General features: G+C 34.6%; 2 protein-coding genes across 2 annotated transcripts; both read left to right on the forward strand.

Moving 5' to 3' along the window:
• LOC106292970 (protein LIGHT-DEPENDENT SHORT HYPOCOTYLS 2) lies at positions 1 to 1,204 on the forward strand. Its single transcript, XM_013728644.1, has one exon. The coding sequence runs from the start codon at positions 425 to 427 to the stop codon at positions 1,016 to 1,018; it is 594 nt and encodes a 197-aa protein (XP_013584098.1). The 5' UTR covers positions 1 to 424; the 3' UTR covers positions 1,019 to 1,204.
• A 7,387-nt stretch (positions 1,205 to 8,591) lies between these two features.
• On the forward strand, positions 8,592 to 10,307 carry LOC106292751 (RNA-binding protein 42). The gene is made up of 6 exons (XM_013728402.1): positions 8,592 to 8,879; positions 9,144 to 9,321; positions 9,427 to 9,524; positions 9,811 to 9,907; positions 10,062 to 10,147; positions 10,236 to 10,307. Exons 1-6 carry the CDS (start codon positions 8,670 to 8,672, stop codon positions 10,290 to 10,292), a joined length of 726 nt encoding a protein of 241 aa, XP_013583856.1. The 5' UTR covers positions 8,592 to 8,669; the 3' UTR covers positions 10,293 to 10,307.
• The last annotated feature ends 1,802 nt before the right edge of the window (positions 10,308 to 12,109 follow it).

Genomic DNA, 12,109 nt, shown 5'->3' on the forward strand with positions numbered 1-12,109 from the left:
ATATCCATCTTCTCTCTGTATGGTAGAAAGGAGAAAAAAAAACACAAAACAATAGTAGAAAAAGAATAATTAAGAAAAGGAAAGAAATCCCTTTTTAAAAATCTCTTTTCCAGTTATATCTCTCATCTTCAAAAGAAGCAAGACAAACATCTCTTAATTAGGTTGTTCCTCTTTGCTTCACCATTTCTGCACAACATCCACTATCACCAACATTTTGTAACATCTAGTACAAGGAGGTATCCAAGTCCTCTCTCTTCTCCCTTTTTAATTATTTTGTAATTAACGAGCCAAGAAGTTAAATCCATCCACTCCATCTTAGCTACAGAGTACTAATTAAAATTCTAATTTCTGCTGCCCTAAATCTTTCCAAATCCAGAAACGATATCTCTCCAACCCTAGTTATATATATTTTTCTTTTAAAGCTATGGATCTGATCTCTCAAAATCATAATAATAAGAACCCTAATACAACTCTCTCGACACAACATGCTTCTTCTCCACCTCCATCTAGCCGCTACGAGAACCAGAAACGCCGTGATTGGAACACTTTCTGCCAATACCTTAGAAACCATCGTCCACCGCTCTCTCCACCGTCTTGTAGCGGCGCACATGTTCTCGAGTTTTTGCGTTACCTTGACCAGTTCGGGAAAACCAAAGTCCACCACCAAAACTGCGCCTTCTTTGGCCTCCCAAACCCTCCGGCTCCATGTCCTTGTCCTCTCCGACAAGCGTGGGGCTCACTTGACGCTCTTATCGGTCGTCTCCGTGCCGCCTACGAGGAGAACGGTGGAGCTCCCGATACTAGCCCTTTTGGCTCACGTTCAGTCAGGATTTTCCTCAGGGAGGTTAGAGATTTTCAAGCTAAATCACGTGGCGTTAGCTACGAGAAGAAGAGGAAAAGGGTCAACAACAAACAAATAACTCAGTCGCCTTCGCAGCCGCCTCTACCGCCGCAGCCACTAGAGCAGCAACAGCAAGGCCAATCTATGATGGCTAATTACCACCACGGTGCAACTTGAGGATATCGTACAACTTCGATACATGTACGTACGTATGCTCGTATCTATCTATTTACATGTATCAACCTTTGTATTTGCGAAATGTTATCCCTACTTTACTCCATCCACCGTTGTCTACTGTTTCCTGAACTATTGTTTAGTCCTTTTTTATAACCAATAAATGGAACCAAGTTGGATTGCATTGTATTTGGTCCTATATCGTAAACTTAGGTTATGAGTATATTTAAAGGCCTCTTTGTGAGAAGGATCAGCTTGAGAATGATTTTGATACACAATGGAGACGTTAATTGGTTTTTCGAACAGGAAGGGAGTAAGTGATACCATATGATGACTTTGGTTAGGTCATATATTACAACGATAACTATACTGCACGTTTTGATTTTTATAGTCATATATACTCTTAGAGCATGATTGGGGAGTTCTTTGGATGGGTTGATTAATGGGGAGTTCTTTGGATGAGTTTCTTAGCGAAATATAAAAACTCGTCTTTTAACTTTTAACTTAAAACCCTAAGAACCGGTTAAGCTTTTTTAATTAAAAGTTAAGAGACGGTTTCTTATATTCCGTTTAGAACCCCATCCTACGAACTCTCCATTAATCATGTTCTTAGAGTTTAATTTATACTATACATGAACATACCCATAAGATTCGATTCTTGTCTCTTAAACGTAAAGTTGAATGTACCATTATTTTCCTGATAAAGAAAAACTGCACCGAGCGTTGTAAAAAAGAAGTAGAAAACGGGCTACTTTTCATTTTAATGCTAATATATATATCAAACCTACTAACGGGTCATATTTTACCTTTGTTATATGGTACTCACATATGTGCTCACAGCTCAATCATATTTCTGTTCTTATAAAATCAGAAAAAAATGTTCATTTATACTGCGGTCTAGTATCTATTTACTGACGACTTCGTTAGTTATTGGTACATGTTATCGTACATGACTAACGAGATAATTTATTTAGCTAACGTTCATACACTCATTGGCGTTTGAACCTGTGCTAGAACTTTGATGCGGACATAGAGAACTGGCGAGTTGGTCATGACGTATATAACTTGGTAACAATCTTATACAAAAAAAATATAGAATGAATGTTTCAATTCTTTGCCTTTTCGTGGCGACCATATACATATAAATATATAAATGGTTCCAAACAATTTTACGTATTCAATTGTGCATTTTGTTACCTTTATGTCTAACTTGAAATTCACTAAACATGAGTGTATGAGAGAATGTTGCACACAATATAGGTTTTAAAGGTAACCTAAAGCCGATCTATTATTACAAAAAGACAAAATAAGATCATATTGTCAATTATTGAAGACAGCTAATCTTGTGACACAAAATTCTTATTAGCCGACCTTGGATTTGACATTTAGAATATTTTTAAAAAATGTATTTCTATTATGTATCCTAAATTACCAGTAACTCATTTGTGTTTCTGAAAAAACTATAATAATTGGTGTTACTATACCTTTTTTAAAAAAAATTCGATTTTTCAAACAATATTTTTCCTCGTAAACCTATCTCTTTTTCAGCCAATTCACAAAATTGTTGTTCTATGATTTTTTTGGGTACATGTAACCATTTCGAAAAATTCATTATTTTAAAAAGATTCTTTTGCTAACTGCGTATTTGTGACAAAACTAGCTAGTCTAATATGGTTGAATTGCTCATATACAGCAATATTGCACTAGTGATGAGAATAAACACGGTTCAAATAGTCTTTATTAATCGAGCATCCAAATGAAATGTATAGGGAAATTATAGCTTCTCTGCTCAAGCCTTATCAAATATATAGAAATGGTATTAGTTAAACTGTAATTGTATTTGAATTTCTGAATTTGAACTTGCAAACTGCAATGGCAACAAACTGGGCAATTATTAGACAGGATATATAAATTGAACTAACTACCAAACACGCTGTCTAATGTTTTGTTTCACTCTTAACCAGAACCTGTCCTGACATTATACAGGCTAGAAGCAAAATAAAAAAAATTTGGCCACTTTATTGTTAAAGAAAAAATTAAAATTATAACATGTAACTACTAGGATTCGAACCTAGCTTAAGCGGGAGGAGAATTGTTTCAGGGAAATAAACCACTAGGCTAGCGATACTTTTACTGAATTTGCGGCCGATATTTTGCTTATTTAAATGCGGCCGGAAGCATGGGCTTCATCTGCTTGGCCCAAGGGCCGGCTCTGCTCTTAACAATCAATCTTAGTAAAAAAAAACAATCAATCGAGAACGGCCAAGACCAAAAGGGTAACTTGTTTGCGTCACGTGTGTATCTCTGACACTAGTAAAAGCTTCGTAGAATAGTCAGTTGCGTTGAGCCATCAGAGTTATAAAAAAATCGTATATACTCGTTTCCGCGAGATTGGCTATGGCTATTGAACCACATGGACGAATGAAATTTATGCTTCCGTACGAGGTAGGGTTTGTAGCTGTAAGAAAATAGCATTAAATGAAAATTATTATTTTTGCTTTATTTGGCAAAACCTGTGGATTTTTTTTCAGGGAGGGGCCACGTCTTAATAGTGTTTTAGATCCACTTGCATTTTTTATATTTGAGAGTCTTCCACATTTGTACAGATTCAGTCCGTGTATAATTAAATAAATATAGTACTGTTATAATATAAGCATTGAAAAGATTATCCACTTCTTTACCAAACTCAAGCACTATGATCATCTACTCATTTACCAACTCAAGCACTATGATCATCTACTCATCAACCACTATGATCATCTACTCATCAAGCACTATGATCACCCACTCATTTACCAAATTAAGCACCATCTTTGTTATTTTATGTATTGTTGTTCACTATAAATACCATCACTCATCTCACTTTTTTGTACACCAAAAACAAGAACAAGAGTTTATAATCAAAGAACCATTACATCTTCTTCTTCTTCCTTATAATAAACTCTCTTCCTTATACTAGTGTTATTTGATTCCTACGGGTATTAAATTCTACTCTTATTTAAATTTCTCGATACTATAAATTATAAGTTATTTCATAACACGTTATCAGCACGATCGTTCTGCAATTCGGTAAAATTTATTGTATCATATATACTCTGCTATAATGAAAGATTATCTGCCTCCAATGGCTTACAAAAGGTACTTAAACATAGGTTTAGCAAGTGTAAAACGTGCATAACAAATGACCAAAAAGGCCCTTGATTAATCATAAGTTCGACCAAATAATTGAAGCACAGTGACCTCGGCACGTCGCTCCGGGAGGTCGCTCCCAGCTTGTTGTTCGTGTCTCATCGACACAAACCCGAGCGACCTCGGGGTGTCGTTGTGGTGACCTCGCTCTGGAGCTGGAGCGACTTCGTGTCGTCGCTCTAGGAGATCGCTCTGGGTTTATTTTTGCACTCCAAACGATGAAATGGCGAGCGACCTCGTGAGGTCGCTCTGGTAAGGTCGGTCTGAGAGGTAGGGCACATCGAATTCATGGTGTCGCTCTGGTAGGGTCGCTCCCATGCACTGCTCGTCCAATGATCACCTTTATCACCTCTTTTGAGCTCCAAATGCACCCAAATGTCTCCAAGAACTTCATGTGGTACTCCAATACCTAATAAAGACTCATGTATGCAAAATGCAACCTAAACATGGCTAAATCCTAGTCTATATGATCAAAATGCACATGGGTGAATGAATAACACAATAGAAATATGCAAGATAACAGTCGTCGCCACTAGCGTCTAGGTGTTGGCTGGATGGTCCGAGGTTGCCACCATTGATGGTTTGTCTGAGGTCGTCGCTACTAGTGTCGAGGTATTGGCTATATGCGAGGTTGCCACCATTGATGGTTCACCCGAGGTTTTCGCCACTAGCGTCGAGGTGTTGGCTAGATGGTCCGAGATTGTCATTGCAGCTAGTTGTGCGCTTGTCATTCCAGGACGGTTGGTGGTTGCAGAAATCAGGGCGTCTGGTTGCGCTATGGGTTCTGTGACTGCCGAGCTGTCTTGAGGTGAAGAAGAATCTCCTACCCCACGGTGGGCGCCAATTGTTGTTTTCATATCTGGTCGATGATGTAATATTTATAAATGATGTAAAGGGGTGGATATTTTGGTATTAATAATCAAGAATAAACAAGCTCGTTCAATTACAAGAACTAAAGATGCTATTGCTCGTCTAAACAGTTCGTCTAAACAAGTATCTTTCTATTTTATGGTCTGAGGTCGTCTGGGCCAAGCTCGCCTAGTGGTCGAGGTCGTCCAAGACTTTGTCTGTGATGAAGAGGCAATGCTTCCTTGTCTGTACTTTCTGTACGTTTCTGACTGTCCTTTCAATGAGTCAGACGTCTTCTATTTATAGTGACGTACGTTTTGTTTTCTAGCGAAATCATCGTTGTTTAACGGGTCGGGTCTGATTTTGGGCTTAGCTCTTAATGGGCCTGTGCTAAGCTCATCTCCAACACTTACCAAACAACTTCCATTCTCAACAAACATTTTATTCACCAAAGTCAAAATCCATTCGCATCAAGCCAATAAATTTTCACTAGTTCTCCCCATCATTGGTATAGAATCAGAAACCAATCATTTTCATCTAAGAATGTTGGATGTTGCTCCGCCACAGAGCTTCAAATGAAGATGTGTTTTCAAATGAGGTTGGAAATATATGTTGGATATAAATCTCTATTGACACTTAAGAATCCAGAGCCATCCCCGAAAACTATAAGTAAGGCTATACATGAATTCTAAAAGTGAGTTAGTACTTCCAACATAAGGGGGAGAAAATAAACAGCTGGAAAAGAAAATAAGTTGAAATGAATTATCATTGATCCTCGGGCTAAACACAATGTGAAATAGAAGTCCAAAAGATAATTCATTTCAAAACTTACTAAAGCAGTTGTCAGACACGACCTATATAACTATAGTGATCAAGTCACATATACCAGCTGTAAATGCTCCAATAAGAATAAATGTTCTACAAGAACAATATCAAACTGCTAGTCACGCCTGCAGGGTGGTAGACAGATTGGTTCCAAAGATAAATCCTCGTAAATGAAAAAGGAGCATATATTGATAATGGTCAAAACGAGGCAATATAGTTTTGTATGATCTCCAGAAGAGAAATTAAACATGACTGACGAAAATTCAGGTACCTGAGACAAATGAAGAGATCTCAATAAGTTATGTCATGTATGAAACAAAATGGAACCGATAAGAAAATTGACGTCGATGATATTATACATGCAAAGTAGCAGTTGATATAATAAATGAGAAAGAGGATCATGAAAGAAAGTCTATTGAAAAGTGTACACAAAGAAATGATTGGCCAAATCAGAAAGATGCAATAGACAAAGATATAAACTTCTTGTGAAATAGAGAAGTATTTGGACCAGTAGTCCATACACTAAATGGTGTAAAACAAGTGAGATGTAAATGAACCGTTGCACACAAAGAAGGATCAATATGAAATTAATTGTGAAGAGACATAATTTCATGTGGTAGATGCAACTAGTTTCAAGTTCCTTATAGTCTGGTAATAAAGGAAGAACTTGAATGAAACAATCCACTTGAAAAATGTTAATCCCTGAAAGTATAATCCATGAAGGATTGATGATATCAAAATCATGTTCCCGGGAACTCTGCATATTCGATCGAATTGAAACAAACTATTTTATGGGATATATGAAATATTATAAGGTTAACAAATGTATCCATTTGTATTTATCAAGAGATTATAAATCAATAGAATCATGATTTGAATATAATCAAAACTCCTGAAGAGTTATAGAAAAATTATATTTTGGAAGAAAACTCTTGACAATACTATATTGTTTTTATGTATTCTAAACTGGAGATCTAAAACTGAGATGTTATCATAAAGATCCTTAAAGTATTTTATTTAAGACGCTCGTATATGTTTGGTCCTGAAATACCATACGTAAGAATGTTATTTGAGAAAATTATTAATCTTTTTCATTACTGAAAGATGTAATTTCATATGAAAAGAAAGAAAATCATAATAGTAACTTCTATAGTTACAAATGAATAATTCGTATGTACGAGGCGAATCTCTAGACGATTGTATGTAAGAAATTTGGTTTGAAATCCAAATAGACCAATAAACTATTGTCTAAGTCAAAAGAGAATTATGGACAAGAAGTCTAAAGGCCCTAGATATCATAATAGAAATGAATAGAGTTTATTCTCTCAACCTCAATTCTCTAAAGAGAGTTGATTGGAATGCATATCCTGAAGATATTGTTTCCAGGGAAAGAAATATGATAGTAAGTATGGTTGTACTCTTTTTCCTTATCATGATTTTTTTTTTATCCCATTGGGTTTTTCCATGACAAGGTTTTAATGAGGCAACAAAGAACATACAAAAGATAGACACCCAAAGAGAATGTTACAATTTGAGAGATGAAAATCTATCATTGTTCTAAAGGTTCTATGACTTCTCATTCGAGGGGGAGCTTACGTAGTTGTACTCTTTTTACTTTTACTATGGTTTTTTTCCATTGGGTTTTCCATGACTAGGTTTTTAACGAGGCACCACGTAATACAAGATGAATGATCAAGGGGAGTGTTATAATATAAGCATTGAAATGATCATCCACTTCTTTACCAAACTCAAGCACTATGATCATCCACTCCTTTACCAACTCAAGCACTATGATCATCTACTCATCAAGCACTATGATCACCCACTCATTTACCAAATTAAGCATCATCTTTGTTATTTTATGTATTGTTGTTCACTATAAATATCATCACTCATCTCACTTTTTTGTACACCAAAAACAAGAACAAGAGTTTATAATCAAAGAACCATTACATCTTCTTCTTCTTCCTTATAATAAACTCTCTCCCTTATAATAGTGTTATTTGCTTCCTACGGGTATCAAATTCTACTCTTATCTAAATTTCTCGATACTATAAATTATAAGTTATTTCATAACAAGTACTTCAATTTAATGTCACTACAATTTTGGACTGTTGACCATATATTTTTTGGTGGTCTTTTCAGAATTTGTGGTTACGAAAACCAACAAGGAACATGATTGGTAAAAAAATCGAATTTGAAAATAACATTGGTGAACACTATAGGTGGCAGGTGCACATGTACCCGTAATTATATTTAAGTTTTGTTTTTTTTTTTGTGAGAGAAATCATTACAAAATTGTTAGAATAGATGGTTAAAAATTAAAATAGTATTGGTTAACAATATTATGCATCTAAGAGTATTAGTATCAAGAGAGTATTTTTATGCAAGTCTCTTAGCCATATAATATTAAAAGAATTAAATTATAGAATAAATAAATAATATTAAACCAGTCATAATGTCACATTCTTTAAGAGTTTCTCAACCAAGAGAGTCTCTTGCTTTTCTTTTTCACCTTTTTAAAAAATTTTAGAAAAATTATGGATGACTTAGAAACCCACATGCTGCTGCTGTAAAGCATTTACTTACTCCACTAATGGTCTTCTATTTGTGAAGAAACTAATGGGCTCGGCCCATAATATTTAAGCCCATCTCCAGAATTTTCTAATTGCATTATATACATATGGAAAAAGAACTTCAGAAAAACAAACTTTGCGTCGATCCTCTCTTCGTCTGATAAAGCCGCGAAAACGTTTCGGTTGCGTTTTCTTCACCCTCGACGATCTCTCCGATGTCAATCCCTCCGTCTTCAGCTTCTTCTTCAGCCTCTCAGTACACATACACTGCGAATTCGTACTATTCCGCGCCTTACCAGCCTCCACAGCCCTTCGTGGCGCCGTCGCCTGCTCCAGCTCCTCCGGTTGCTACCATTCCCGGAGCTACGGTCTATCCTCAGCCTATTGGCCCCGTTCCCGCCGTATACTCTTACCCTCAGTACCAGGTAAGAGCTTGTGGATTCGGAATATTGTTGATTCGAATAGAATTTTGCGGATTTGAGATTTGGGGGTTTGCATTAGGGTTTACGAAATTCCTCTACTTTGAATTTAGATAGCAGCTGTGTGATGCTTGTTATGAAAGCTTGGCTCTTGATGACGAATCTCACATGATTTACAGTTAAAGCTTTGATCTTTGGTTTTGGTTTTAGTGTTTTCTGTGATGTTTATGCTTAATGCTTGTTGTTTGATTTGGTTGTGTGTATTGGCAGTCGCATCAGTTGTTCCAGAGAGATGCACAAACCATCACACCAGAAGCGCTTGAGAATGTGAAAGCCGCTTTGGCTAGTAGCGAAACGGAACACAAGGCGGAAACTAAGAAGAGAGCTATTCCTCGTAAAGCTGCTGGACAGTCTTGGGAGGATCCTACTCTTGCAGAGTGGCCAGAGAGTAAGTTCTCTGATTGTATTAAAGTTGTTCAGAGATAGGCTTTGGATGTTCTTTGCGCTTATTTTAGAATTGATTTCTTACAACTCTCTGTTTCACATTTGCCAGATGACTATCGCTTGTTTTGTGGTGATCTTGGGAATGAAGTAAACGATGATGTTCTTTCCAAGGCATTTGCTCGATTCCCCACCTTCAATATGGCCAAGGTAAGTGTGTATCTCTCTCTCTCTTCCTTTTCGTGTTTATTTGATGATTCTATTTGGTTTCGTATGAATATATTTTGAAAGAAGTCTTTTGATAGCAGTAATTTTTATTTCCTCTAGTTGGTTGGCTGCTAAGAATGTCAACTGTGATGCATTTGTGATTTGTACAAAACATAATCGACCTTAGATATAGGGATCGTGACTACTTAATTCACAAAGAGAAGTATTCAGTGCTAGTTTTTTTTGTGTGGTTAACAGTTTTTACAGAACATCGTATCTTTCATGACAGGTCATCAGAGATAAGCGGACTGGTAAAACCAAGGGTTATGGGTTTGTGAGTTTCTTAAATCCTGCGGATCTAGCTGCAGCCCTAAAAGAAATGAATGGTAAGCATCTGGTTTTAGTATCTGTTTATGTCTTGCTACATCTTGACATCTTTTTCACTGTTTTTTCCTTCAGAACTTGTTATATGGTTCTGTTTCATAATCACTGCCACTGAAAAATTTATTGAAGTCCATTGATTTCTTATTGAATACACAGGTAAGTATGTTGGGAATCGTCCAATCAAATTAAGAAAGAGCAGCTGGAAAGAGAGAACAGATCAGGAGGCTGCAGAAAGACAAAAGGCAAGTGTCTTGTCTCGTATATTTTGATAGATAAATTAGCAACTTAATTATTGATTTTGAACATGATTCTTTTTTATGGTAAATGCAGCGTCATAGCAATAAGAAACAAAAGACAGTGAAGAAGAAGAGCGTACTCCACAAGTGATCAGTTCCCATGAGAAAAAAAAAAAGCAGAAGATGTCGTTGTATTTTTCAACTTTTTTGTCATACCGTTGTTGTAACCAACTAAGTTTGAATCTACACAATCATTTTATATAAAAATAAATTGAACTTGAATTTATTTCTTAACTTAACCAGCTGAGTTGGAAAGACTATCAGAAATAAATTGATCGAACTTGAATTTATTTCTTTAGTTATTTGAGGATTTGTATGTTGTAAATCTTTGAACGACTATTATGTTTTGTCTGTTCTACAATGATTATGAGTTAACAAGAACATGTATTAATAACAGTGTGGTTTTGTTCAGCCAAATCAAATTTGGCAAAGCGTATTTAAAATAAAATGTTGATTGAAAAACTTAGATGTTCAGAAATCATACATAAGTTAAATTTAAGATTGAATTACATAATTTTCATATAACATTGATTAATTTCAATTTTCAATATTTTAAACATAATATAAATTAAATGAAATAATTTAACATAAATCTGTAGCTAGATAAAAAGCTCATTTCTCTTGCTATTATTATTATTATGCTTACTTTATTTAAGCCTAATTATTAATGTATATTCATTTCTAATACATGTTATTACTCATACTCTAATTATAAAATCAGAATAAAAATGTATAAAGAATAACAAAGTAATACCGAAATTAAAAAGAGGACACATATTCTCACAAGATGTCTTAGCACCCATTGCGATGAGTTTGTGCATACTAGTAGCATAATCGTTTATGGTCTGCTAGCAGTTATACATCCACATCTTAAAATGTGTATTTGGTTATATTAATAGATAAACAGAATCTGGATTGTGACATCATAGATTGCATCTACTTTAATCATATATTTCTTCAGAATCATGAAATTCAAGTACATTTACCTCCACCTCAATTCATAATACGTCTAAAACTTTGTTATTTATTTCAATGTTAGCTACAACGTCATTTATTTATGTTTGTTTGAATAATAAGTTTTTTTTTTAATGTTTCTCTAACATATATAGTTTAAAAACGAGTAATCTTTTTTAAACAATACTATGGGAGACGCCAAAAAATTCTTTTAAATATGATAAAAATAAAGATGATACTAGTTGGCAGTTTTAGGATGCTAATATAACACAATATTCTGAAAGGACGATTCCAGTACAAAATCAAGGAAGAGCACAAAGAAAGTATACGTACATAATATTTTTAATAGTAATATCTAGCTAATATATTTGTCAAAAAATATCTACCAGACAAAAAAAAATCATCAGATCATATGCAAACTAAATTGTATATAAAAGTTATTACTTAGTTATTCATGATACGCGCAACGTGGAAATTCACCAAACATATTTAAACTTAAAATGTGGAGTATAAAAAAAACTTTAGATATATAAAATTTACGTACAAGTTAATTTCAAGATTTTGTTGCATAATTTTATACAACATGGGTTTGTTTTCAACTTCATATTACAAAAAAAGATAAGAATAATAAAAGTAAAAGATGAGCAAATTATAAAAAAATATAAATAAAAAGGAACAATTTAATGTAAGTTATGTAAATGTAATACATAGCACTTGATATAAAAGTTTATTTTCTTGCTATCATTAACCACAAGCAAAAACACGTAAGAATTTTCCTTCCCTTCCTCTCTTGTAATCTTGTCACGCGAAAATATTATATATACAATGTTTCTGATTTTTTTCTGTGTTTCTAATACAAAGATGTGAGTTTACATGTTTCTGATTTCTCTTGTTATATGATATGTTTTCTTTGATTTCATAAAGATAAAAGAAACAAATTCTCAAACTAAACAG

This window comes from Brassica oleracea, chromosome C5 (genome assembly GCF_000695525.1).
Source record: "Brassica oleracea var. oleracea cultivar TO1000 chromosome C5, BOL, whole genome shotgun sequence".
Taxonomy (NCBI): Eukaryota; Viridiplantae; Streptophyta; class Magnoliopsida; order Brassicales; family Brassicaceae; genus Brassica; species Brassica oleracea.